This window comes from Pyrgilauda ruficollis, unplaced genomic scaffold (genome assembly GCF_017590135.1).
Source record: "Pyrgilauda ruficollis isolate IOZ18807 unplaced genomic scaffold, ASM1759013v1 scaffold10, whole genome shotgun sequence".
NCBI classification, from domain to species: domain Eukaryota; kingdom Metazoa; phylum Chordata; class Aves; order Passeriformes; family Passeridae; genus Pyrgilauda; species Pyrgilauda ruficollis.
The window spans coordinates 15235728-15263711 of record NW_024508101.1 but is presented as its reverse complement, the minus strand read 5'-3'; the positions used below and the strand labels follow the sequence as shown (position 1 = coordinate 15263711).

Genomic DNA, 27984 nt, shown 5'->3' with positions numbered 1-27984 from the left:
GCAGTGAGAATTTAGCTCAAATCCAAAGATGAGAACAGCCTAGTGTAGGCTGTTTCCATTTCAGATATTTTTAAGGGCTAACTTACTTAATATTTCACTACATTCTCCAGTCCAAATGGTATAATTCCATATTCTTTCTCTACCTGTATGTATCAGAGAGTAGCAGGATGTAATTTGTGATAAAATTCAGAAAGAGTGAGTGTTCCCACTAAGGCCAGTTGAAATAGTGACAAATGGGAAGTGATGCACCTGCCTAGGAAACTGCTGATATTCATATAGAGAATTTTCTTACCTCCAAAGTGGATGAATATTCTCTACAGAGCCTCTGTAGGACACTTCTTGGATTTTACTTAAGAAAATGTTAGTTTGATTTGAAAGTTCTTTTGACACAAACTGGTTGCATGGCAAGGCCAGAGAGATGAGAATTGTGTCAGGTTTCTTCCCCTGCCTTTGCCAAAGTTGTGCTTTGCCTCTGGGCTAATGTGCTGTTCAGTCATCCTGTCTAATACAGAGAAATAAGTCTCCACATAGTAGAAAGCTGAATTTATTTAGGGCTTGCAGCAATTAAGGATATGGGGAGAGAGGGCATAAATATGTACACCCATGCAGAATTAGATGAATAAATTGTGCTTTGGAATCAAATGCATTAAATATGGTTTTGCCTGTTGTCATCTGTCACACTGATTTGCAAGTTTTCTCACAGTAGCAAGAACCTCTGCTGTAAATGTCTGAGGTTTTATTGAACATTCTGAACTCAGACTGATCAGGGTGTTTAATGCAGACTTATGACCCCTCAGGAATGTGGCATCATTAAACTGGTCCTGAGTCTCCAGGGATCTGCCAACCTGTGAGGACAGAGCTGTGCAATGGGGTCTTGCAAAAAATACCAGCAAAACACTTCAAAGGCTTGATTTAAGCAGGGCCTGCTCTGCTGCCACTGTCCTGCCAATAAAACCAGAAAAGTGATTGGATTCTGACTCTGAAAGCCTTACCAGAGAGATGGTCTTTTGCTGCACCTTTGGAGTGCTTCTGCATTCAGATGTTGAAAAAGAGAGACTTATTTCAGGGGTTTTTCTTTGTTTATGTAGTCCTACCACATGCCATAATTCAAAAGCTAATTTATTGCTCTCACTGTGAATCCTTATACAGCATTTTTACTTGGAGCTTTATTCTGTGAGCTTTTCCTGCTCCACAAGGAGCTGTGCTAAATAACCTGGGGTGCTGTGGCAGGTTTGTGAGAAGCAGCAAACAGGATGGTTCAAACCATGGCTGAACACAAACCTCAGCTGGGGCAGCCTCCAAAAGGGAGGAAAATTCCCCAGCTCTGTGCTCGGTGGTGGAAGTGAGAGGCTGAATCACCTCAGCTGTGAAACCTTGGTGAAATGTGAACGCAAGCTGGGTTCAGCTTTTGTGAATGAATGAACAGAAAAAGTTGTGGGTGCTTTTTGCTAAAGTGTTTAAAAATCCCTCTGGACTGAAGGAAACTCCCTAGAAGAAAATAGTCAGAGTGTTAAATTTGCCATGAGTGCTGGATAGGGATTTGTGTTTTGCTGGATTTTTGTTTTTTTTGGGGGGGGGGAGATGGTTTTGATTTTTGAGTTGGTTGGGTTGGGTTTGCTTTGATTTGTTGGGGGCTTTATTTGTTTTTCCTACGCAAAACGGGTTTCTAAGTGAGCATTTGTCCGCGCTGGTGAGCGGTGGGTGCTGTGCAGCACAGAGCGGGCTGAGCCCGGCTCACCACGGACGGGGCCAGGGCCGCTCTGGTGTGGGCCGGGCTGCAGGGCCCGGCGCGGGCCGATAGCCGGCTTTCCTGGCAGCTCCTTGTAGCAATTAAGTGGCAACAGAAGTTACTAATTGACCCTTTCAGTGTGTGAAGTGACCTGTGGCTCATTTAAGGAGCTTAACTGCCCCTCGGCGGTTATCTGATGATAACGGGGCTGGGGACGCGCTCTGCGGGGCCGCGGCTCCCCGCGGCACTGCCGGGCAGCTGCTGCCTCCGAGCGCCTCTCCCCGCTCTGCTTCCCTTCCAGCAGCACCGAGAGTGCTGCCCAGGCAGGACCTGCTCTTCGGGCTACGGGGAACCGGCGTTCTTGCTGCAGGGGGATTTTTGATGCGAAGGGTGAGATGGTTTTCCTTGGGTGGGAGCAAAATGAGAATTCGCTCCTGGGTCTGACTGACCAGAGCTGGTGTTTGCTCCCTTTTGATTCAGGAACTGTGAACTTCTGCGTTTTTATGGTCATATAAGACTAAAATTCTGTTTAAATGAGTTGAGAAATCTTAATCTATTTTAACAACATTTTGCGATTAAATTGTTTTTCTTAGAATGGCTTGCAGCCAAAGCTTTGATCAGCTCCACCCTAATTTGCAAACAACTGTGGTCTGTGTCTTAACCTTTTATTTCCTAAAAAGAATTCAAAATAAAACTCCATATTTATTTCTCCAGGTAATTTCTTCAGTAAGTTAAAAATTATCTTTTAAAAGTGATGGTGATATTCAAGCTCTGAATCTTTTGAGCTACAAAAGGCCAAAATAACCAGCTGTGGTTGGTTAAAAACAGACAAAGTTGGGTTCTGGAGAGATAAGAACCTCTTTTAAAATAGATAATGTCATCAGCAAACAACAGCTAACTGAATATACATTTTTAAGTTTTGGGAAATGATAACTCCTGGAGTCACAATGAAAAGTCAAAGATGAGCTTAACCATCAGTCTGAAGGTAAAAAAAAACCATATTAAACGCAAGACTTGTACATTTTTAGCCTATTTAATGTATCTCAGACTTTTGGACATATATTTGCTCCTTTCTATTGGAGGACTGGGAATTGTCCCAGAGCTTACTTAGCTTGTTAGCTTGTCCAGGGGGCTGATAAGGACACGTGGTGGTAATTAATTGGGTTTTTTTTTAATGTGTAATGTTTCCTACTCAAACGACTGCTGCTGGAAAGATCAGTTACTGTCTGTCCTAGGAAAGGCACGGTCTGTAGGAAATGCCAGTGTCCTGTAACCTTTGCCGAGCTCTCCTTGGGCTTGTGATACACAGAGATTTCTCTGTTTTCAAATATAAACAAGGTATCAGGTTTCCTGGTCCTGAGAGGGGGAAAGCTCTGTTGTTCATTCATAGACAGCTATGGGGCAGATGGTGGAACCAAGCCTGAAAATGAAAATGAAAGCTCTGCTCTTGTGTGCTGTCACTGCCACACCATTTTGCTGCTGAACCTGAACCTCATGTGCTGAGGTTAAAAATGCTGCTTGCATGGGTTGGGATCCTCAGTGGCCATCCCACTGTGCTCCTGCAGGAAAAAATGAACTAAATAGGGGACCTGAAATCCACCTGGGCTGGCTTGGTGTCTTTTTAGCCAAGTGGGTACATGCTGGAGAAAATAGGAATAGGAGAGCAGCTGAGAAGGGGGCCAAGCCAGAACTGAAGGGGGGACCAGGGCTGGGGTACCGGCTTGACAATAATAATAGAAAACTTGACTAATCTGTAGTGTGGCTTGTTACAGGTGCTTGCTTCCCTAACAGCCTGAATGAGGTTTGAACTGTGGTTTGAGTGGTTTTAGCACATTTATGCTTTAAATGCATCCCATAATGAGGTTTTCTTGGTCTAAAGAAGCTGTTACACCTTACGAGCTGGGGTTTTTAAGTGGCCAAGTTGAAAGGACCTTATTTCAGTTATGCCTCAAGTTGTTTTCTTTAGAAATACCCTGAATCCCTCTCTTTGCTTTTGGTGTTTTAGAACAGCTAAATGTATACTATCTAACTTTAAAAAGAGCACAGTCACGTTTCAAAGGATTTTTTTAGACTTTCCTTTCAAATATCTTACTAGTGGTACTGCTCTTTCCTGGATGGTTTTTAATATAAAACACCAACAGTCCAGTGTGCGTGGAGTTCTGAGTCTCTCATATTTTTGATAAAAATACAGCTCTTCTGCCTATGTTTCCCTCTCAAAAATTGTAAGCAAATTTGTGCTAAACCAAATCCTCAGCATTTCACTGTTTTCCAGACTAAGTCCAGCTTATGAGTGCTGTGTTCACAGGCAACAAGTGTTCACTGCACACTTGTGTACTCAGTCATTTGGAATCAAAGTGGGTTTTGCTGTGGATTGTAGGAGACTAAAGCCACTGAATTAGAAGTGTTTGGCTTCTCTTCCAGATGCTGGTTCCAGTGTGGAAGAAATGGAATTCAACTGGGATGAGTATCTAGAAGACACAGGAGCAACTGCAGCCCCCCATGGATCTTTTAAACATGTGAGTAAGGGAGCATGTGTGTGCTTGGCATCTCCTGCATTGTTTCTTTGATACACTAAGTGTTCAGGGTTTCTTTGAATGAGTTACTGCTCTCAAATTTGGAAGATTAACTAGAATCATGGTTTTTATAGACAAACGCAGAATTTAACCTTTTTTCTTACTGTTTCTTGTCTTCGTCCCTGTACATAGCACAGGGTAACCTCACCCACAAGTGCTGAAATCTAAGGAGTTAAGGTCTTTTCTGCACCAGAAGATAAGCTTAATTTTTCTCAAGAAGCTCAAAATATCCAGTCTCTTTCTTCTTTTGGTGATTGCTCCTGGACAACTGTTATGGAGGAATAGCTTTAGAAAGCTGGTGGCAGAATAACTCTTTAACAGCAGAATTCAAATGTGCTTTTAGAGAAGGTTTAATGGCAGACCTCAAGGAGGCAAGGGGAAAATAACAGCTCTGCCAAACACCTGACTGTAGTAGTTAGAAAACTGATTAGGATAATTGTTGATCACAGGCTTAATGCATAGGATGAAGTCTTGATAAGCCCTTGTCTTTGCCCTTGGATGTCTTAAATGTTTGCTGGTAAAGTCCTGGAGAGCACTGTCCCATTGGGAGAGATCTGAATGTGAAATCTGCCTTCTTGTACAGGGTCCTCAGTGAAGGTGAGCTGTACAGAGCTGGTGTCCAAACCTGTTGGTTCTCTTCCAACAATTAAAGCACCTTCCAGACTGCCAGACTGGTGACTGCGTGTGACGCATTGCTTGGAAGACACCCTGTGGTGCTCAGGCTTTTGGGTCCAATACCATGACTTTCAGTATGAGGAAACTTAAATCAGCAGGAAAACAGACTGAGGTCTGTTTGTGAAGGATCACAAAGCATTTTGAGTCCAAGGGTAACCTGGAGAAATGAAGACTATTAAATAATCTGTTAAAATGTCAGTTGTGTTTGTAGTAAAGATGTGCGAAAAATACAGACTTCACAGAGCCTGTTAGAACACTGGGATGTAATTGTAAGTTTTTTGTTCAAAGTAGAAATTCAGGTATCTCATTTCTGAAGGGAAGGGGACTGTGCTAGCTTTATTTTTCTGGGGTGTACTGAGGCTGTAGCTAGAGCCAGCTTAGAGTGGTGGTGTCCATGCAGCTCACACTGAGGGCACAGCGTGGAACCAGAGCAATGGCATTTTGCAGTAATACAGGGAATGGTCTGTCTCCTCTGGTGTGGTTTACCTCACTGGATCTCTGTTAAAGAGGCCTGCTATCATAGTTTGGACACTATATAATTAATTGTAATGCCAGCTTTACAGCAGTGGCCAACTGAATTAATGTTGTAGTTGGATTTTGTTAATTAGCAGGAGACACACTTTGAAAGACTTACTGCACTTGCACCAGCTCTGCTGTGTCAAGTCTGAGGTCTGGTGGCTGTGGCTATGGTTGATAAAAATACAATTAGGTTTTAAAAAAGCTCCACATTTTGTATGGTTATTAATCCGTGCCTGTGAGGAACACAATGTAGTGTTGCTGGTGAGGTGACATTGTGATGGAGAGTGGTGAGGAGGTGTGGGCAAAGCCCAGCCCCTTTGTCCCACTGCCCTGGGGGCTCAGGGGGCCTGGACCTCTGCAAGGAGGTGATGAGTGAGTGTGGACATAGATGCCTGCACATTCAGAATGGAACTATTGGGCATTTTCTACCAGAGCTCCTTAGACCAGTGATGTTCTCTGTAATAAGCTTGGCATAAAATTCTAAGGAGTTATTGCTGACAGTGAATTGACAGGCAGAGGGAGGAGGGTATTTATATCATAGTCTTGCTGTCAATAGAAGTGCAGAAGTGCAAGGTCACACGCTGGGGGTTTCTGTGGTCCATTAGAAGCTAATGTGTTGGAAAAGGTGGAGTAGAGAGCCTCACTGCCTCCCAGTGGAGAGTGACAGCCTGTCTTTGTGACAGCCCCGGGACAAGGTCAGTGTGATTCCAGGGTACAGCAGGTGAGTGGCTGTCAGGGGCAAGCAGGCAGGCACTGGTGTGCCTGTGCTGCTGATTGTATTCCCTCCAGCTCAAATCCATGGTCCCTGTTTCTTGACTTTAGAAATGACATGCTTTTATTATCCACCATCAGGAAAGCTAGCAAGCTTTACTCTCAAAACACCAGAATGGAAAATTCTGAGCTGAAGGGTAGTATTGACACAAGAGCAAATGAACACATATGATAATTAAATTAATATAAATGCATTTTTAAGTGGAACAGTATGGTTTGAGTTTGATTTTTTTAAATACTGAAGTAGTGAGCTCCCATTGTGAGTTGTGGGTGAGAAGTACTTAACTCATGTTGTAGAAGAATACATGGTCAGGTTAAGGAAGTGTAATCCATAATTACACAGCCTCGGTTGGAAAAGCACTGGACTTGCTTATGGGAGAGGTGACTTTCTAAATTTTTGTGCTTATATTAATTCTGAGAGTTTTGCCTTGCTATGAGTAAGACGCATTGGAGAATTTAAGCTACTTCTCAAATTAAGTGTGTTCTAATGTTTAATTTGTTAGCCTTTTAAAAATTAAACAATATCAAGATCAAAGTGACTGTTTGGCATAAAATGTAGCAGGAAAAAGAACTTACCAAAAACCTGGAGCTGTAATGAATGCCAGTGTTGTTATTCCCCCAGGTCTAAATCCCTTCCTCTAGAACCGAATGCTCTTTTTAAATTCCTTTCTACCCTTTACAAGACGTGTGTGACCATGAAAAACAATTTGGTGTTCAGCATCATCTGAACACATTTATTTTCTGTATGTTCTTGCATGCTCTTAGTCCTTTTTGTCTGTTCCTTATCATTATCTCCCCCGAACTCAGCTGCATCTCTGGCTGCATCTCTGGCTCTGGCTTGTGCCGTGGCACAGCCTGGGGGCAGCTCCTGACGGGACGGGGGCTGGAGTCACAGCTCCGGGCCCGCTGCTCCAGAGGAGCTGCTCAGGGGGTGCCCATGCTGGCAGGCTGAGCCGGGAGGCTCCTTGCGGGGTTTGCGGGGCTCCCCCGGCCCCGGCGCTGCCGGGAGAGGGCGCGGGCTCGGCCCCGTGTGCGCGGGGCTCCGGGGAGCTCAGCACAGGCACTGCTCTGCTGCTCGGCGCTTTGCTGAGACCTGCTCTCCCTGCCCTGGGGCTTTGGTCAAAGATCGGGTATCGGGAGCGGCGCAGATTTCCCGATTCCAGCTCGAGGCTTTTCTCTCGAGAATCAGAACATGAAGTTTTTGGGAATATCTCTTCTGCCAGAGAACTGTCTTTTTTAAGAGACACCCTCTATAATACCACTTCAAAAGGCCTGCAGGTATTGGGTCCTGCTGATTAGGTTTTTAAGAAGTGATTTCTCCTAGTGAAGGGTATTAACCCCAAGGATATGAACAGTTAACACAGGCATATGCTTTTCTTTCTGGTGTAGTTCTCTTAGTTTTATTTTTAGCAAACCAGTATGTGCTGGCTGATGAGACTGTAATAGCTGTGGCAGTTACTGAACTGTCAGCACAGAACTGGGAATAAATACCTTAGAAAATATCTGCTCCATCTGCAACATGCTGAAAGCCTTTCTTTTAGTAGGTTCAAAGAGGAAATGGAACTTGGGACCTCTTAAATAAGAAAGAAAACATGAGTTTCAACCAAATGAGAATGGGGAATTGACATGTCAGTTTGTTAGGATTGAGGTCCTGGAATTAAGTGTAGATCAGAGCATTTATAGAGAGAGCAGAACAGGGTCCATCTGCTCTTTTGGGATTGTTTGAGTTAGGAGAAATTAGGGATATGAGAAACTTAAGGTGTTGCCTTCTCTTTTAGGTCTCTCATTTCAGTGTCTCAGTTCTGTGCAGTCAGATTGGTCACCTGCACACAGCACACCCACATGCAAACAGAGCACTCACAGTGTCTGGTGCTTTATTGTTGTCAAAGTATGAAGAATACAGACTGATTATGTTCCATGCAATTTATGTAACAGTGCTACATATAGAATTATTTAGGTTCTTGCATAGAGAGGTTAAAAATCCTTATTCTGCACTTTGTGCAGGTTTGTGACTTCCTAGCTGAGCATGGTGGAAGAGACAGATGCTGTTACCTAAGGAACAAGTATGTACTTGAAATGGGCTTTTTGTCCGAAGACCTTGCATGACACAATTTAACACAGCAAGTCAAGGTTGTGGTGCTGAGTTTGACCTTTAGTTTTGCTCAGGTTGCCAGCCCAGCTGTGAGTGGAAAAGTCTTTCAGTGATGGAGGAAGGTATTGTCTAGGGCAGAAAATAAATGGCACAGTTATTGCTTTAAGCTTGGAAAGATACTCCGAAATGCAAAGATTTCATTAATGATGATTCTGTGTGCGTTGCAGTTTGGATCCCATAATGTGATATGGCTGTTTCTCTGAAGAGGCTGGGTGGCATTTGGCTTGAGTTTTTTTGCTAATGAACTTGAGTAATTGTTCCCTCTGTTATTCAACAAACTCTCTGAGAGGTGCTCAGATGTGATGATCTTCTTCCTCTTCAGGTGGATACAAGTTTGCAGAATGGTTTTGCCCCTGGCATGAAGCTGGAAGTCGCTGTCAAGTCTGACCAGAACACCTACTGGGTTGCCACCATCATCACCACGTGCGGGCAGCTGCTGCTGCTGCGCTACGACGGCTACGGCGAGGACCGCAAGGCCGACTTCTGGTGTGACATCCTGACCGCGGACCTGCACCCCATCGGCTGGTGTCAGCAGAACAAGAAGATTCTCAAAGTGCCTGAAGGTACCAGCTCTGTGTGCAGACACAGGGAGCACACCAAGCGGTGCTGCTGTCCTGTGTCAGCCAGGCAAGCAGCCTGTGTGGGTGCTGTGGTGTACAGATTCTGTTGCTGTGGGGACAAGATGAGGCTATCTGCTGTGTTTTCCTGAAATCCCATGAGAGAGGCTTGTGGTTATCTTAATCATCACCACCAAAATCTACTGCTTTGACATTTCATTGAAGTTTTTTTTTTGTTTTGTTTTAAGTTGTTACCAGTGTGTGGCAGATTATCTTGAATTAGGCAGCACAAGGTTGTGGTAACATCTTGTGTCTGAATAATCTTTATCTGGCAGGAAAAATCACAGTCTTTCTCTTTCACTGTTTGCTTAGGTATCAAGGACAAGATACCTGACCAGGAGGAGTTCCTTCAGCGGGTGCTGAAGGGGGCCTGCAGTGCCCCTGCTAACCTGCTGGAGGGGGTAAGTGCTGCAAGGGGCTGCATACTGGGCTTTGTCTTGGCTTTGCCCTTCATCATTAAGGGAACCTTATCTGAATTGTCAGTTCAATTCCCTTTTTAAGTTTAGGGAGCATTGTAATATGCTGTTGACCCTAGAGTCCACTCTCTAGTGTTTCCTATTTACAGTATTTAATTTTTATAGTGTTGTCCTGAAACATATCTGTTGCTGCAGGTTTGGGTTGTTCATTAATCCTGGCAAAAGAAAGACTTTTTTCAGCTCCCTAAGATTTCAGTCTTCTTCCTGTTCTGTTCCTCCTCCATACAGCTCTAAGAAAATAATGCTTTATTTATATGGCTTTCATGTTGTCTCCTTTTTCAATTAAGTCCTTTCACTTTGAATTGTTTTGTTTTGGAATTTTTTACTAATGGTCATATTATTGTTTCACTTAATTACGTCTTTGCAAATTTTTTATCCCCTGCTCTGCACTTAAAACAATATCTGTACCTTATATCAGTGTCTGGTTGTAAAGTACAGAACATAATGATTTTTGGAAAATGCCTTTGACACCTTCATTACAGCTAACAGTTCTGTCTGTGTGTTTCTGTCTAGTCATCTTTGTATGCTGGATTACTCAGTTTTAGAAAGATGTTATTCATGTTTCCTTCAAACCTGGAATATATAAATGATAATGTCTCTGAAGATTATAATGAGGACTTTAGTGAAATATGTGACTGTATCTACAGGCAGTGCAGAAGCTCTGACACAAACACCAGCGGTTCTGAACATTGTCACTTCTGGCTTGTGTTAGGAAGGGACGTGGATTTCTGTGCTTCTGTGTTCATACTTTATTTATGCAGACAGAATGTGTGTAAGGAGGTGGAAGTATGGCATTTGTTTTGTTATGTTGTACAGAATAATTTGTATTCTTTCTGCAGCTTCACAGAGGGAAAAATCCATTGGATCTCATCGCACCCGGCTCCCGACTGGAGCTGCAGAACACGCGGGACTCCCTGGAGGCCTGGATCGTCACCGTGGTGGAAAACGTTGGGGGGAGGCTCAAGCTGCGCTATGAGGGCCTGGAGGATTTGGACAAATTTGACCAGTGGCTCTTCTATTTGGACCCTTTCCTTCACCAAGTGGGCTGGGCAGCTCAGCATGGATACAGCCTGCAACCACCTTTAGGTACTTGAAAACACAGATCTTGTGTGTGGTGATCAGAGGGTAGAGGCTGCTGCTTAAGTGCTCTGAATTGTCCTTCTGGCTGCATGTGATGGCCACATAATCCATGTGATCTGACAAGTCCTGCACCTAATAAAATGAAGGTACAAATAGTCCTACAAGACTTTTCACCCACTTGTTCTAAATGTTTTTGCCTGTCAAAACTTTCCTCCTGTGTGTGCAAAGGAAGGAAGTGAGGAAGGGATTGCCTTCATGATTTTGATTCTTTTGGTTAGTTTGTTTTCCTGGGGTGGAAAAAGTCTTATGCTTTTGGTGTACTGTTCAGTGGGAGCTTTTGCAGTTGAGACCCTCAAGCCTACTGGGCTGATTTAGATACCATTTAAAAATATGAAAATCGAAGGAACAAGTGCATGGAAGTGGAGGCAGAGGCTGGGACAGGTGGACACATCTTTCAGACATGTCCACAACAGGGCAGGTCATCAGAGGAGGGGAGCAAAAAGTGGCAGAAACACAGAGGGATAGCTTGTGAACTTGCTAGTGCTGTAGCATGTTTCCTGATGAGGGGAAACCTTGGGATAAAGAATCTAGCAGTTTAGAGGGGCACACATCAAACCTTATTGCTATGTGTTATGAGAGAAAAGAAGAAAAATGACTACTCACTCTTTCCCTCTCTTTTTCCTCAAGCCATTAGGTCCTTGAGGAGTGAAGCAGATTGGCAAGAGATCCTGAAGAAGGTGAAAGAGGAGGAGGAGGAGTCCTCTGTTCCTACAGATCTTTTTAAGGTAGTTTAATGCTGTGGATGATACCATGGAAATGCTATATTCCTGAGCAATGATTCAGGGAAGTCAGTCTCCCAAAATCCTTTCCTTGTTTTGTTTTGTTGGTTTTTAAAATTTATTCCCTTTCTCTCTCTGGTTTAAAAATGTAATTATAAGGGAAAATAATCATACTGGTATAAATTCTTGGTAAGTTAGACAATGCAGCCGTCACAGTTATGTGAGTCATTAGTTGTCCTGGTTCACATGTTTTAGTCCTTCGGGTTCTTAGTCCATTTTTCTCAGCTGTGTTTGGACCCATAAGTAGAAGTAGATGTGCTGTTGCTCTTGAATTTGTTGGGTGATGTACAGAGATATGGAAAATTCTGGAGCAGGAACCCTGTTCTGCAGGTTTCTGTTAGACTGGAAATGGAGGCCTGTGTAGTTCTCTTGAAGTGTAGTTCTTGAGGAGTGCTAAAGGTTACAGGAAAAAACGTCAAAACGTTTCTATCCACTTATGAGACCACTGTGTATTATCAAATCTTGCTTCTGTGTGGAGAATGGCAGAGGAAGAAGTCACAGGGACTCAGTTCCCTAAAGCTCATCAAAAACTGTCAGTCTTGGGGCATTGTTGGCCTTTTCATTCAGAGAAGTTGCTGGTACTGGGACATGTGGATTTCTTGGAATGAACTGATATAAACTCCTTAAAAACTCATCCTCTTCAGTTAATATATGTGAGGTATGTCTCTTCTTTGATGGAGGAGGGCAGGTAATCAGAGCAACACATCGTTTTCCAGGATAAACCTGTGATCGGAGTGCACTCGTTCTCTGAGGGCATGAAGCTGGAAGCTGTGGACCCAATGGCTCCCTTTGTTATCTCTCCTGCCACAGTTCTCAAGGTACCAGAGTTCTTAAACCAGTCCTGCTGAGATTCAGTTCTACTGCTACTTCTGTTCTTAAATGCTCAGGGAATTCTCATTAACTGGTTATCTTAAAATCTTGTGCTAGTTTCCAAATGAAGTATTTTGTACGTCTCCCTCAGGGGACAGGCTGCCTGATCAAACAGCTGCTGGTGGTGAAGCCACTGGATTTCATTGGAGGGAAAAAGTTCCATAAAGACACACGCTCAAAAGATCAAATTATGAAAATTGTCAAACCCAGTTTTTTAAAATTGGGTATATACCCTCACAATCTGAGTATCCACCTGGAGATGGTTTTTTGGGGTTTTGATTTTGTGAAGATTGTCATTACTGTGTACACATGACATTTAGATGGCCTGATTTCCAAACAAGGGGTTTCAAAGTTGAATTGAAAACTCTGCAACATGATCAGGTGTTCCTTTTCTTGCTATTTGCTTGTCCTGCTCCTATTTGCTTCAGGAGCGTAGTGGTTTTATTTGTGACAGTCCATCCTGGGATGCAGTTCAGCCTTGTTGAAATAAGCAGTTTGTTATAGAATAGTAGGAAGACCACAGATGCTAATTTCTGTGCATTTTTCATGAGACAATTCCCTAAAGCACTAGGTCACCTTATCTTTTAAGTGCTGAGACATAAAGTTTTATTTATTTATATTTGTTAAGTTTCTGGATAACGCAGATGAGTCCGCTGGTTTATGAATCCCAAAGATTCTTTTAATTTTATTTTTTTGAAACCCACCCAGTATTTCAAGGTAAAGAGTTTCCATCAGGCAATGCTGCTGTTTAATAAAGTTATCAGAATCTGCATCTCACAAGGGCCCGTGGCTCTCTTTTGGCTGACTGCAGGTGTACAATGACAAATATTTCATGATAGAAATTGATGACCTGAGAGCCGAGCGCACGAGCAGCCAGCGCTACGTTTGTCACGTCAACAGCGCCGGCATCTTCCCGGTGCAGTGGAGCCTGAAGAACGGGCTGCACCTCAGCCCCCCGCCAGGTAAGTGTGCAGCCTCCTCCTGCTCACCTCTGCTCAGCACAGCACCTGGCAAAGCAATGGCAAAGGATCCAGTTCTGAAAATCAGGAGGTTTGAGTTTGGGGAATTGAGGTTTCCCAGGCACGAGCGTGGATTTGGGAGGATGAGAGGCTGAGGATGTCATGCATAACAATCCGAGCACTGGAATGGATGGAGTGAGAGTTCCAGGCCTGAAAGAAATGTGAATTTCAGACTTAATTAACATGATGTCAGAAGCCTGTAGTCTTTGCATTGGATTTTTGCTTCTGGTCAGAATGGAACATTGTTATCCAACATTTTATAATATTTTTAGGCTATCTTATCATTCAGAAGTTAATGAACTGTTTTTGTTACCAATGGCCTATCAGGCACTGTTGCAGATTGTTGAAACATTGCTTCAGGACATAAGGGAATAGGGTAGTGTTCCTGCACTGCTGAAATATTTATTCATTTTCTCAAACTAGAAATGTCAATGGGACTGTAAAACCTGGTCCTCTGCTCTCTTGCTCACCACCTCACAATTCAGAATGTTTTGTTTTAGCTGCTCCTTACATCAGAGGAGCAGAGACTATAGGATGTTTGTCTCCTCCCTTTCCTTGGATAAGATGTGAAAAGTGGCTCTGCCTGACCAGCATTTCCTAGAATTTTGCATGTGAAAAGTGAAATCTCACTTTATAGTCATGTGACTGGAGCTGACAAAGATTTTAAGTTTGTGTTCTTGTTCCCTGGACATGGTGGACATTCTGAATTGTGTGAGGTCTAAGAGCCCTACTGGCACTGGTAAAACTGAGAAAATGAATAATTAAGTCCTCCTCTGGTTCAGCCCTTTCTGAGGAAAAGTCACAGAATAAATTAGGTTGGATAGGTGAGGTCACTCGTCAAACCCTGGCTTCACTTTTGGGCCTCTCACTAAAAAAACAGACAATGAGGGACTGGAGCATGTCCAGGGAAGGGAATGGAACTGGGAAAGGGTCTGGAGCCCAAGTCCTGTGAGGAGCAGTTGAGGGAGCAGGGGGTGGTACCTGGAGAAAAGGAGGCTCAGGGAAACTTTGGATCTCTAGAATTTTAGATTGTCATGTTAATGCTGTATTCTTATACTGGGTTTGAAATGTTGTTTGATTTCTTAAACTGTTGTCACAGGTGTCTCTTTAAGGGGAGTGGAATAAGAGTAGCACTTGTGTCCTTGCTAATTTACTGCCAGCCTCAAACTGACATGGCAGCACACTTTTGGGCCCCATTCCCTTCAGTTATTTGCTTTTTGTTAGATCACAGAGAAGCCAAGTACTTCCCCCAAGAAGAATATAATTTTTCTTGGAAGGATCCTTGGTCTCCTGATGGACTCCTTGTTAAGACACTTCCCTTCAGACGTGTGCAGATCTACAGCTGTTATCAGACTTGATGAGGCTCTTGGCACATCTTACTGCTCTCTTTAATGACTTAGTATTTAACATGTCTTTGAGAGAGCAGCATGTTGATATTGTGCACGTTTTGAGCGCCCTGTTTTAAAAAAATAGCTTCAGAGCTGACACAACAGCAGCTGCAGAAATTTTTTGTGTACCCTGAATTTCATGTGTACCCTGTGAAAAGGGTGAAATTGCTTTCCCATGTTTCAGTTGCTGCCCTTGTCTGCTTGGCAGATTCATGATTCAGGTTGGAGTGGTCTGACCTCACACGGCTCCCTGAAGCTCTAAGTCAGCTCACAAACCTGAGTGACCCAAACGATCTCAGGCTCTGTGTGTCAGGTGGGTTTGAAATGAGTCTCAGCTGTTAAACACTAACCCTTGGCTCTTTGCTGTCCTAGGTTACCCTGGGCAGGACTTTGACTGGGCTGACTACCTCAAACAGTGCGGAGCCGAGGCAGCTCCCCAGAGCTGCTTCCCTTTGGTAAGGTTCTCCTGCAGGAAAATCTCCTCTGCTGCCTCAGTGACACCCCTGATTCCAGGGAGAGGAACCTTTTTTGTGTCTGTACGTTAATTGCCTTTCCAAGTAGAATAGAATATTTGAGCTGGAAGGGACTAGCAATGATCAATTATCCCACCCAATGCCCGACCCTCTTCCTGGCTAAGCAAAAATTAAAACATTGTTAAGGATGTTGTCCAAACGCTGGCAGGGATGGAGCTTTGAGCCCCTCTCTGGGAAGCCTGTTCCTGTTTGCACACTCTTAGTAAAGAGGTGCTGCCCAGTGTCCAGTCTGAACCGGCCCTCAGAACCATTCCCACACATCCTGTCCCTGGAGATCAGCACCACCTCCACATCCTCTCCTCTAGGAGCTGCAGGGAGCAGTGAGGTCACTCCTCATCCTCCTTTTCTCCAAACTGGACAAACCCAGAGCCCTGAGCTGTTCCTCACAGAGCATTCCTTCCAGCCCTTTCACCAGCTTTGTTGCCCTCCTCTGGACACATTTGAGCAGCTTAACACCTTACCTGTCGTAACTCAGGAAGCAGAAGAGATAAGAGAGTATAAATGAGAGTGCACTGAAGTAGCTGCATGCCAGCTTCCTAGATAGGGAAGCAGTGGACCAAATGTTTCAATTGTGATAAAGCAGACTGAAAATAAATGTTTGTTTTGTGAAATTGAGATGTGTAAGAGTCCGTGGAAGAGACATAGAGCAGCATCAATCATTGGCACTCCTGTAACTGTGGAAACAGGGCCTTTTAATAGACCTTATTTTCATTTGCTAAGGGTACTCTTTCAATCTTCTATCCTTTCAGCTTGAAAAATTAATTCCATTGTATTAATCAATACAAAGTCATCTTAAATTAGAACCAAATAATCATTTTACATTAACCAGTGTCTGAATGACGTGCAAGATTTTGGGCTTTTGTTGGTTCATTGACAGTATTGCTGTCCCCCGAAGCACAATACCTTGTCAAGCAGGAAAGGGTATTATTAACACCTGCCTTCCAGTTCCATTTACCATACTTGGGCTATTGCAGTGCTTAGGGGGAGAAATTAGAATGAATAATTCCTAGTTTTTGAAGAGAGTGTTGCTGGCTGTGAATTCTGTTTGCCCTTGTTCTGTCTTGTAAACTATGGCATCTTAGAACAGGTCACTGAATTTATTATCCCTTTTCTGAGAAGAGTTGATCACTGTAGGCTAGTTGCAGAATTCATAATGTATTGATCCTGTAATTACATTGCAGAGTGGCTCTGGGAAGAAGAGTCCTCTGTCTGGCTGGTACTTCTTATCTTTAATTCAAGAGCTCCAGAGCTGGATAAATACCTATTCTTATGTTTTAGGGATATTTTTTTACTATATAAATGCAAACTATATTGGTGAATAAAGTAAGACCCTACTTATCCAAAAAATGTGAAATGAAAAGAAAGCTTCCTATTCTGCCTGCCAGAACTCAGATGAGGCAGGAATGTTATTTGCATATGTAAAGTGGATTTCCAAGTTAACATGATAGAACAGAGAACCTGGTCAGACCATTTGTCAGACTTATCACTCAGGTGGCAAGCAGCAAAGAATTTCTGATTGCTGAGAATGCACTCAATCCTTTCAGTGAGCCCGAGCATCCTTATTTTTTGAGGACAAATACGTTATTTGCTAGGTCTGTCTGTAGAGCATTTTTTAACTTAAATTTGTTGTAGTTCTGCTATATCTTACTTGTTTACAGTGTGCTAATTATCTGAAATCTCCTCTGTGTTTGTTGAGTATCTTTCTGTGTTATTCAGGCACTGAGGGCTTTGTGTTGCTCCTGTTCATGGATATTCATATCCTATCCTGGATACACAGCTGGTGTCTTACTGAAGTATTCTGGCTTTTTCCTAGTTAACTTCTGACCATGGATTTAAAGAGAACATGAAACTTGAGGCTGTGAACCCAGTTGATCCTGAAGAAGTTTGCATTGCTACAGTCACCAAGTTAAAAGATTCATACCTCTGGCTTCAGCTGGAAGGTAAGCTGGTTTGGGGGGAGAGAGGAGTGCTTGCCCATCACTACACTTGCTTGTAGTGCCATCCCCAAACCTGAGGAGTACTTGGAGCAAACTCACTGTGTGCAGAATATGGGCAGGAAGGCACTGTTTCCTCAATGAAATCATAGTCAAAACCCACTTGCCTTGTCTGTTTCCAGTTTGCCTCAGCTGGCACTGCTTATTTAAGCCAAAAATGGCATTTGAGCATTGCAGTGTCAGTGCTGGGCTCATGCACCGTGCAAAGTGCTGAGCGGGGCCTTGTGGAAAGCAGGGGCCTTGTGGCAGTTTCACAGATGAGTGACTTGCATTCTGAGCAAGCCTTGGCCAGACCTAGGAAGGAAAGTTTCTTCATTAAGATAGAGTAAGCCTGTGTCAGCTGTTCTCCATTATAATCCCATTTCTTGATTGGAAGTACATCAGCATGCACTTACTATGCACTGTGCATCTCTGCTAAACTACGGAAGGAAAATTCCCATCTCCAGCCTTTAAGAGGAAGTAAATGAGGTCAGGAAAGAATCTGGTCAGTAAAAGGGGATGAATAAATGATTGTTATTGTGTTCCAGATACACCATAAATCAAAGCAGCTTCACTAACAAACGTGCAGCCAGTGTTAACCAAATTAGAGTTTTATGACTTGTTTCAATTTTTCCTTTTCTAAACTGAACAGGCTCCAAGAAACCCGTCCCTGAGTGTATAGTGAGTGTGGAATCAATGAATATATTTCCAGTGGGTTGGTGTGAGACGAATGGATATCAGCTCAGGCCTCCTCGCAAAGCAATAGGTACCAGTTCTGTTCTGTTTGCGGTGTTGGGTTAGAGCTGGTGAGACCTGCCAGAGCAGATTACTGCAGAATTATTGCTGGCATCGCTGAGTTTGGAAACATTCATCATGCACAGAGAATCTGTGTGTTGCACAACTGTTCCCCTTGCTGTTGGGGCCAGTTGGAAGCCCTACAACTTCAAACCCCCCAGTGTTGGCTTGAGGCCCCTGCACACTGTGGGGACAGTCCATTGGCCTAACAAAGAAATCCTGTCTGTGTATGAACACCCCCCATGCTCTGCATTTACTTCTGTCTGAGCTGTTCTTGCCATGTGTCTGACCCTGATATTGATTTTACACGTGCACTTGTGTCACGTGTAAAATCAATAAAAGTCAAGTTAATGCCACAACAAAACAGTGTGGATTGTGTGCACATTTTGGAGTCAAAATAAAGGAGACTGATTTTCTCAATGGGCCAGGTGGTGACGATCCCTAATGGCGAAGTGCTGAAGATAAACCCTACCTTTTTGACTACACTAGTAGGTAGAATAAGACAATGTCTTCTCTCAGCTGCTTAGTGAGGCATGATTATTAAAGTTTAATGGGGGTTGGAGGAACTGAAGAATTTCTTCAGTGTTCATTAGGTAAGATAAGAAAACTTTTAGGTTGAAATGGGCTGTCATTCTCTGCAAGTCAAAGCAAGAGAAATTAATCTGTTTGCACTGCCAAGTGCAAAATGAGGAATGATGAGGAAGAAGAGGGGATCCTAATTAGATAAAAGATGATTTGAAAAAAAAATCCAGCAGTTTGTTGAGGCTAAAGCCTGAAATTGCTGAAGAGGCATAATGTTGCATTACGTTGTTTTATTTTACTATCTGTTTGTGAAAGCCAGAATTAGCAAGTGGACCCGTCACCTAAATGACTGACTTGGTTGCAACAGTGTTTTCCTGCCTAGGAATTGGCTTAAGTCATTGGTGTTTCTAACCAGCTGATTTCATTCCATTTCAAAGTTAAAGTGCTGAACTTACTGTGCCAGTGAAGTGACACATTGGGCTGCAGAACTCAACCTTTGGGTGCTGCAAAAGAAAGCATGTCATTCTGTTTCTGGCTGGTAGTACAGGTGGTTTAGGGGCTCTGACACAAACAAAGAAACACAGAAGGTTAAATTTCGTAGAAAACTGGGCGATTTAAAGAATTTTTAATGGAAGTTGAAGTAAACCTGGTTCTCTTCAACTTACTTGGGCCAGCGTGCCTCTTGTGCAGCTGGGTCAGTTGTTTGACACTGCAGTAATGGGAACAAAGATCCTTTTTGCTGTATAATTTAAAGAAATGAGTCCACTCTGTATGTGTTGTTCTACATGCTTCATTTGTTTGCCTCTCATATTTTGCTCTTTTTTTTCTTTCAGTAAACAAGCAGAAAAAAATTGCAGTAGTTCAACCAGAGAAACAGTAAGTAACAGGTTATTTGCTGTTGTTTTTTGTTGAGTTTTTTCTCTTTATTTTTCAATTGGAAAATATGCTGTGTTAGGGAAGATGTAGATTTGCAAAAAAGCTGCACTGAGGGTTGAGAGATTCCACAGTCCATTTGTGTTAATGCTGGTAGATTCTGCTGATGTTCAGAAATACCTTGTGCACTACAGTAAGAGTAGATAGAAATTCTGAAATTTGTTTTTTTGTAATTGCTCCTTCCCAGATGAAATTTGGCCCAAAGCAGGCAAAAAGAAGAGTTCTACTCATATCTACAGTTAGTCTAGAAACTCTGTGTCATGCATGTGGAGCTCAGTCTTGTGAGCCTGCTCAGAAATGCTCCATGGAATGCTCACAGTTGGCTTTATTGACTCTTACAGCTTTACAAACACCAGAGCTGTCAGTAGTCCTGCCAGTGTTTGCGTTGCTCCTAAAATACTGAGCAGACTGTTCCCCCATGTTTTGCAGTTGGGATCCTTACCAGAGGACTGGAGTCATTTTGGTTGTATTTTGTTTCAAATCCAGCTTTTTCAGAATGCATAAGTTGAGGGTACACTGCCTTGTGCTGTGAAATGTGAAGTTAGAAGGAGTCAGGGGATGTAAACTCCTGTGGGTGGCTTTGGAGGTGTCTGTCACCATGGTGCCCCATGGACTTCAAGCAAGGAAGGGTTGCTGCTGGCTGTAGCAGGACAGAAGTCCTTTCCAAATGGAATTTGGTAGTTTCTGCGTGTTATTGTGAAACAAGGAAGGTATGAAAAGCAGGTTAATAAGGCTGGAGCTGAGAAAAAAAAGTGTTATAGCGTTTTAGTAACAGAGAGGTGACTGTCATGACTATCTGTCTCTTTTCTCAACCTCCTTCTTTCAATTTCAGGATTTTATCTTCAAGAACAGTTCATGATGGACTAAAGAACCAGGAGCTGAACTCTTCTGACTCAGGTATTGATCATGGAGGTCAGGCTAACAAAGGCAACATCCTGTAAGAGTTCACCTGCTCAGTCCTGTTAGGAGAGGAAAGAGGAGGAGAGTTTGGAGATTTTCATCCCTTGATGATTTGTTGAACTTCAAAAATAAATAAACAAAAACCTGCGGTTACTTGTGTTCTGCATTTCATATGTGCATTAAGCCTGGAAATCAGATTCTTGCACCAGAACATTGTCCCTCCAGCAGAGGATGTGTGAAGCTGAATGTGCACTGTGACTGTGCAGGTGACCTTGTATTGTCAGCTGTTCAGTTTGATAATGTAAGAGAAGCAGGTGTGCTGTGTCTGTGCTCAGAGTTGTTGGATTCTGGCTTTGGGAAGCAGATCTCTCTGGGTTTTTTTGTTAACTTCATCATGGTGATAAACAAAACCAATTCAAACAGCAAACTGTGTTGTGTGCCAGATGGCAAAATCTAATAATTTTCTCAACTGTTGCAAGAAGAAATGTGATGAATAAGTACATCTGCTGGTGAAAGCCACACAGATCCATCCATTTGGCAACACAGTGCCTCCTCCTCTGCTGTTTTCTGTACAGTGAAGTGCACATCTGAAGCTTCACTGAAAGCAAGATAAAAATGATGTGTCCTTGTTTATCATTTTAATTGGCTTTTAATAGAGCTATAATGTAAATTTGACTTCATTTATTTATCTGCCAGTTTTCAACTGCTGAATTTAAAGTCTTTAAGTGGTAGTGTTGCTCACTCAAGATAAACTACAACGCTGCTGGGTAAAACAATATTGGTTTTGTACATAAGTGTATTGCAACATATATTAATACTTGAATTTTGAACAATGCTGAACCATTAAATAGATTGAGAGAGCTTGATGTCACTTAATCAAAGGTCAGTTTATCCGTTGCTGAATCTTTTGTTTGCTAAACAAAGGAAAAGGATCTAAAAATGCAAAACAATGTGATGATGCAGTTTAGCATAAACAGTGGAGAATAACTGCCAGTTTCTCTGGTGGCAGAAGTTTGGGGGAGAGAAAATTTACTGGAAAATGTACCTGTAATTGCTGTGTAGGAACTGCTTCTGCTACCAAAGAGTTGGGATTGTCTTTGTTGTTCTCACTGGTGTGATACCATGAAGCAGCAGACTAGCCAGGAGGGAATGTTTCTTTTCTGATACATGACCATCTTTATTTACTGCAGCTTGACAATTTGCAAGCACGGGTGTGAAGTATGAAAAATGTTTTGACAACGTGGAATAACTAATAGTGCCATTGCAAACGTGACACAAAAACTACCTCAAATCCCTGTCATTCAAGACTTTTTCCCTCTTTTTTTTACAGCAGATAAACTGTTGCCTACTGCGAGATTCTTTCCTGGGGCGTTTGCAGTGTGTGATTTAAATGTTTGTTTTCTCATTTCTCACTTCTCAGTGGTAATTAATGGCAAGTACTGCTGCCCAAAGATCTACTTCAACCACCGGTGCTTCTCGGGGCCTTACCTGAACAAAGGCAGGATTGCAGAGCTCCCCCAGTCCGTGGGACCTGGGAACTGTGTGCTGGTGCTGAAGGAGGTGAGCTAATGGATGCAAAAAGCAGTGCATCTTAAACAGCAGAGTATCTCTAATTACAGATGGGTAATTCAGAAGTTTAAGCTGATGATAAGTAAGGAGTGTCTTTTTGCATATAATAAAGTATAAATCATGAATGGTTTTATGAATGGCTGATAAGAGTAAAAGCCTCTCATTTATCTAAGTAACACTCAACCTTCTACTGCTGAATTTTATTTTCTGTTAAAACAGTATAACCTGTAATTACCACAATCAAAGGAGTTAGTGTCTTTTTATAGCTGTAATAAATGTTTCCATTTTAATTAACAGAAATTAGCTGGAGATAATCCCAAAATTTCTTTACGGTTTGCACTGTTGATGGTAAAACAGAGGAAATACAGATTTTCTTAGTCAAAATGGCAAACTACATTCAGTAATTGGGAAATAAAAAGAGTTATCTGTGCTTTGTAAGTTGAATACAATCTGTGTAGATCAGGTGAAATTACAGTTTGGCTTCTTAATGTAATTGAGGGAGGAGGAGGCCATTCTTTAATGCTAATTCTTTAATTCTTCTCCAGAAGATGTTTCACAGCAAATTTACAGATACTGCAATGTAATAATTATTTTTCTGAAATTTCAAAAAAGATCATGAGGTGGTTATTATCTGACCTGAAAGGCTGGAAATTTCCCAAGACATAACTAACTGGATATGCACACTTGGGCTGTCATGAAATGGTCACTTTATATATAAGAACTGGCTCAACATACCTGGAATTTTTACCTTCCCTACCAAGTATCTTAATAGAGAGGGACCTTAAGAAAGACTTTCTGGCAGACATGCTGTAAAACAAGAGTCTGGTTTTCAAGAATCAAGCAGACTATTGAAAAAGGTCCAATTTTGCATGCAGAAAAGTACCCTATCCTTTCTGCCTGCTTCAGTACTTTATTGTAAGAACTGCAAAAGAGCAAATGTGAAATTCTGTGGCAGCTTCGTTTAATCTTGAAGGTTTACTCTGCTTCATTGCCTGAAAGCAGAAAGTGTGCACAAATCCTGCTGATGTGCAGGTGCTGAGTGGTGCTGAAAGCTCAGCCAGTATGCTCAGTTGTATTCCTTTCAGTTGTCAGTCTTGCTCACTGTAGGAATCCTAGAGAGAGTTTGGTGCTTGCATTATATTTAATACTTTCCTTTGATTTCTGGACTACTCCATTAGTAGCAATAAAACTGCAAATTTGTCATGTCAAGGTTGTTATGCACCCAGTTGGGAATGATTTGGAATAAGCACATAGTAAGCATAAAAAGTACAATTAGAGTGCACATTTTGTACTATCCCCCACTAACTTCAGGTTATATAACAACTTCCAAGTTACTTTACAATACTTGAGAAATTATCATTTTATTAAAATACAGACCTTATCATGGTTCATGGAAGCAAAACAGATGAGATTTTAGGATTGTGCACTACGGTTTTGTTGTAAGTAGTAGGTTAGCAGGCAGCAAAATCCTGCAGCGTTTTTTGGCACATCTTCACATGACACACAATCTTTAAGATAATCGCTCAGATTTAGCCAAGGTTATGCAAGTTTGGGAGTTCTCAGCCCCAGGCATTAATTTAGTGATGTGTAATTCAAGGGCAATGACTTGGAAATTGCTGGATACACTCGTGACTCTGCAGACGAATTCTGAGGGCTGGGAAGGCCCAAAGTGTCGGCTGCTCTCAGTGTTCGTTTTGGCACTGTCAGGAGGTGTCTGTAATCCTGCTGTGAATGAGTGCTTTGATGCTAGATAATTTGGATGAATAGGAGTAATTTCCTATTCTGCCCTGGCACTTTAAAACAGATTTATTGTACAAATAACTTGCATATGTTTTCTGCTCTTCCCTCCCGTGCTGTAGGTTCTCACTTTATTGATCAACGCCGCCTACAAACCCAGCCGTGTCCTGCGAGAGCTGCAGCTGGATGAAGAGGCTGCCTGGCATGGCCATGGAGAGACCCTAAAGGCCAAGTAAATTCTTGTCCTGTTCCCTGACTCCTCAGTCCCAGTAGCTGTTCTCTGCCGGCTGTGCTTTAGCATCCATTTCAGGGAAGGAAAAATCGCTTAGAGCATATCAAGATGCCAGCAGCCATTAAGTGTTGAATTCTTTATAAATTTCTTTATGAGTTCTGATGGAGTGCATGTGATTTTAATGCTCCATAATATGGCTGTGTACTCTGCTATACAGGCATGTGAGCAGCCAGAGACTGGTGTTGCACTGCTACAATATTGTAGTGACAGACCTGTGGGTGAGGTTTAAGATTATTTAATTCACCTGAAGATAATTGTCAGTGTTTTAAAGCAAAAACATGTACTGCTTGGGAAGCTTCTCAGGCATTTCCACACAAATTTCTTAGTGGAAAAAGATTCTTCAGAAATAAAATTAGGAGCTTTGAAATGGCCTGACATGGATGTCTTTCTACAGCAGTCTACCCTAAAGCACTCCCAGTTTTCCTGCTGAGCTTTTTGGGTTGAAGCTTCTTTGCAAGATTACTTTTACAGCTAGGAAAAGAGCAGTGAACATATTTGCATATATTTGATAAGTCCAGATATTCCTTTATAGTCTAGGGATGGTTTTGTAATTAGGTCACTGTGTTTGCATATTAGAGATTAGATTTTCCCAATGTGCCACTGCACACTTTCCTCCATAATTTTGAACGTGTCAGTAATTCTTTTGTTGGGTCAGTTTCATGTATAAAAAGGCATCTTTCCATATATTGGAGGACTGCTCTGAATTGGGCAATAGGAAGATGACAAAGGTTAGTGTAAATAGAAGGTGTAGCTGAAGAATAAAGAAAAAATATTTGTTTAATCTCGATGAAGTTGCTGTTTGCTTTCTTTTGCCACAGTAGTGACACCAGGGGTATCTGGACTGTGATGATACAGCTGGTTTTTATAAGGTATTACCTAGGTACTTGCAGGCCTGAAGCATCTCTGGTAGATAACAGCACATGCTTGTAGCTGTGCTGGGAGGACAAAGCAGAAATGCTGAGCAGCTCTGGCAGATATTGCCCAGTGCAGCTCTTTCAGAGTAATGGCAATGTTGGTGAACAAAAAGGAATAATTTCTTCATTTAAATCAAACAGGAGCAGTATGTGGAGTCATGCAAGTGACTGTCCCAGGGAATTGTTCAGCAGCTGGACAAAAGCTGACTGGAAATGTGGCAGGGGTCCCCTTGCCTCCACAGGATGAGCACAGGAAGGCTCACCAAGAGATGTCTGCTGTTACCTGAATGAGTTCAGTGTGTGCTCTCAGCCTTGGTTTGAAGAACCAGCTGTCCATGTCACAGTGGGCATTTCTGCAGTCCCATAAAAGCAAAGAGAGAGCAAACTATCTGTGAACAAAGAAAACAAAATATCTCAACTGTGGGACAGTCCCCTCAGATGGTGTTTTGTAGTTTTTGATGGGGCAGCGTTGCTGTGTTTGGTACTGCAGCCACCTCTCTGACGGATTTTCTTTACTTGGGGATCTGACAGAAGAGACAGGAGCTCCTGTTTCCTGGACTTGGCAGTCCATAAAGTTCATCATTGCTCATATTATTTCTCAGTTTGATCTCAGTATTTTTGTACACCTTTCAATGAAGTCCCTTTATCCTGGTAATGAGAAGATTCCTCATTATGCCTGTATTTTCAATGCTAGGTACAAAGGCAAGAGCTACCGTGCGACCGTGGAGGTTGTGAGGACGGCAGACCGGGTGGCAGATTTCTGCAGGAAAACTTGCATCAAGCTGGAATGTTGTCCAAACCTCTTTGGCCCTCAGATGGTGCTTGATAAGTGTTCAGAGAACTGCTCTGTCCTGACAAAGACAAAATACAGTGAGTAGTTCCCCAATCCACACCAAGGTAGACGTTGGAGTGTTGTAATTTAGTTTCTTTTGACTTTGACTCCAGAAGGAGCAGCTCAAGCACTACATAAGAGAGGCCTACAAAATATTCATGTTCCAGTGTGTAGGGGAGAAAAAATTCATTCTGAATTAAGTGGTAGAACCATGGCTTAACTTCTGTTGTGTGCTTAAAATTTTATCTTTTGAAAACAACTTTTGGAACAAGAACTGACTAACATTGTAATTTAACTGGCATTATAATTGCTTTTACCAGTTTGTGGGGGGAAAAAATGTAACACCTTCAAGCTCTTTTGTTAATTTTTAGGATTTTTGTAGACTGGCTTTAACCATTTGACACTGTGAGAACAAACAGTGCATTGAGGCCATGTTTAAAAACTACAAATCATCATAAAAAGCACTATTAAATTGGACCGAGTATTTGATAATTTTTGTATAAAACAGGATCATTTGGGGACTTCCCAGAGATGGAGGAAGTAAATCTTTACAGGGCAAACAAAATTGATCAGTAACTCTTGCTCCTTAAACCAAATTGAAGTGGAAAATACAAACATTCTGACTTTGAAGTTTTGCAGAGCTGGGATTCCTGTTGGGAAGTGTCCTTCTACTGATTTTCCAGTCCTGATGAGGGGCAAGCATAACTATGATGAAGGTGCATTTCAGCACTGTGCTCCTTTCTTCTGTCCTGGTAGCACACTATTATGGAAAGCGGAAAAACAAGCGGATAGGTCGGCCCCCGGGTGGCCACAGCAACCTGGAAGTAGCCATGAAGAAACCAAATAAAAGACGGAAGAGACGAAAACATTTCTTTGTTCATAAGAAAAAACGTTCTTCTACGTCCGTGGATAACACTCCAGCTGGATCTCCCCAGGTAGGACACTGCCAGCAGCGCTCCCAGATCTGGGATGTGATCTTTGACTGCTTCATTTGAAACAGCAAACGTTAGTTCCTTGTGTAACTTTGGGGTTACAGTTCCTTTTTTTTCTTTTTTCCTAACTCTTCAGGGCAGTGGGGCAGAAGAGGAGGATGACCAGGATGAGGTGGATGAAGAGTCTCTGACTGAGGACAGCACCTCGGAGCACCAAGATGAGCTGCTTGAAGAATCAGAGGTGTCAGAGAAGAAATCCCTATCATCATCTCCCACCCAGAGTGAGCTGTCTCATTCCCTGGCTCAGGACCGAGACAAGCGGAAGAGGAAGCTCAGGACCTTCTCCTTTTCTGATGATGAAAATAAACCTCCTTCGCCAAAGGTAACTTGGAATGTAGATTTCTGCCCTGGCTTGCTCCCTGCTGAGCAAGCACCAAAATCTTGAGGGTGTTAACCACAATATGTGTGTTCTCTGTTTCCCCGTGAAGGGCATTGTGGAAACTCTACAGAATAATTAAAATCCTTGATGTTTGTCATGCTTGGGTCATAGGACTGTGATAAAGACTAAGCATATGTGATATTTGGGGAATCTTTTGGCTTGTCTAGGACATAAAGATGGAAGTTGCTGAAAAGCTGCAGCTGGACAGTAACCCTCTGGAATGGAGCGTGGCTGATGTGGTACGATTCCTCAAATCCACTGACTGTGCTCCCCTGGCAAGGATTTTCCTTGATCAGGTATCATTTTCTGTCTGTTGAATGTTGAATCTGTCACTTAGCTTCTTGTCCCTTAAGGAGTCAGAAATAAAAATCTTTTTAATAGTGTTCTGAGGAAAAAAACACTTGTGCAACCTGCAGCAGTTTGAGAGGAGAGTTCAGGGAATGACCAGATTTCAGGTTTCTCACTACTGGAGGAAGGATATTTTGGTCTGCAGAGTATCTGAATCCTAAAACTAACAATAATGCCTACAACAAAGCACCATGACAAGAATCAACATTTTATTTGCATCTTGGTTAAAATTTGCCATAAAACCAGTGTCTATTAAAACTGTACTATTAGAACTAATGGTTAGGGTGGTTTGTAGTCGTGGATGTTCCAGATATACTTCACCTTGTGGAACCTCTGTTTCTACAGAAACATGCAGAGGTTGGTTAAAATTACTTTCTGCATGGAATTGCCTTTATTTCTTTTGTTGGGTTGTATTTTTTACAGTAGAATCTCCTGAGAGTCTGTGCCTGAGTGGATTTGAGCTGGCATTTTAAGAAAGGAGTTAATTTGTTGTGTGTGAGAGAGATTTTTAAGCTGCCTGGGGGAACATGAAAGAAACATGTAATTCACAAACGGTC

At 42.4% G+C, this 27984-nt stretch overlaps 1 protein-coding gene across 1 annotated transcript in view; it reads left to right on the top strand.

Moving 5' to 3' along the window:
* Positions 1-27984, top strand: part of SFMBT1 (Scm like with four mbt domains 1) — a 71724-nt gene that overhangs the window by 38290 nt on the left and 5450 nt on the right. Inside the window, exons 3-20 of the mRNA XM_041465041.1 lie at positions 4151-4245; positions 8742-8982; positions 9349-9437; positions 10352-10598; positions 11280-11377; positions 12148-12249; positions 13113-13263; positions 15081-15163; positions 17055-17181; positions 17867-17980; positions 19365-19407; positions 20297-20361; positions 21785-21924; positions 23793-23902; positions 25571-25746; positions 26465-26643; positions 26777-27022; positions 27247-27375. Coding sequence (XP_041320975.1) covers positions 4151-4245; positions 8742-8982; positions 9349-9437; positions 10352-10598; positions 11280-11377; positions 12148-12249; positions 13113-13263; positions 15081-15163; positions 17055-17181; positions 17867-17980; positions 19365-19407; positions 20297-20361; positions 21785-21924; positions 23793-23902; positions 25571-25746; positions 26465-26643; positions 26777-27022; positions 27247-27375 — 2435 coding nt within the window. The remainder of the gene's footprint in view (positions 1-4150; positions 4246-8741; positions 8983-9348; positions 9438-10351; positions 10599-11279; positions 11378-12147; positions 12250-13112; positions 13264-15080; positions 15164-17054; positions 17182-17866; positions 17981-19364; positions 19408-20296; positions 20362-21784; positions 21925-23792; positions 23903-25570; positions 25747-26464; positions 26644-26776; positions 27023-27246; positions 27376-27984) is intronic.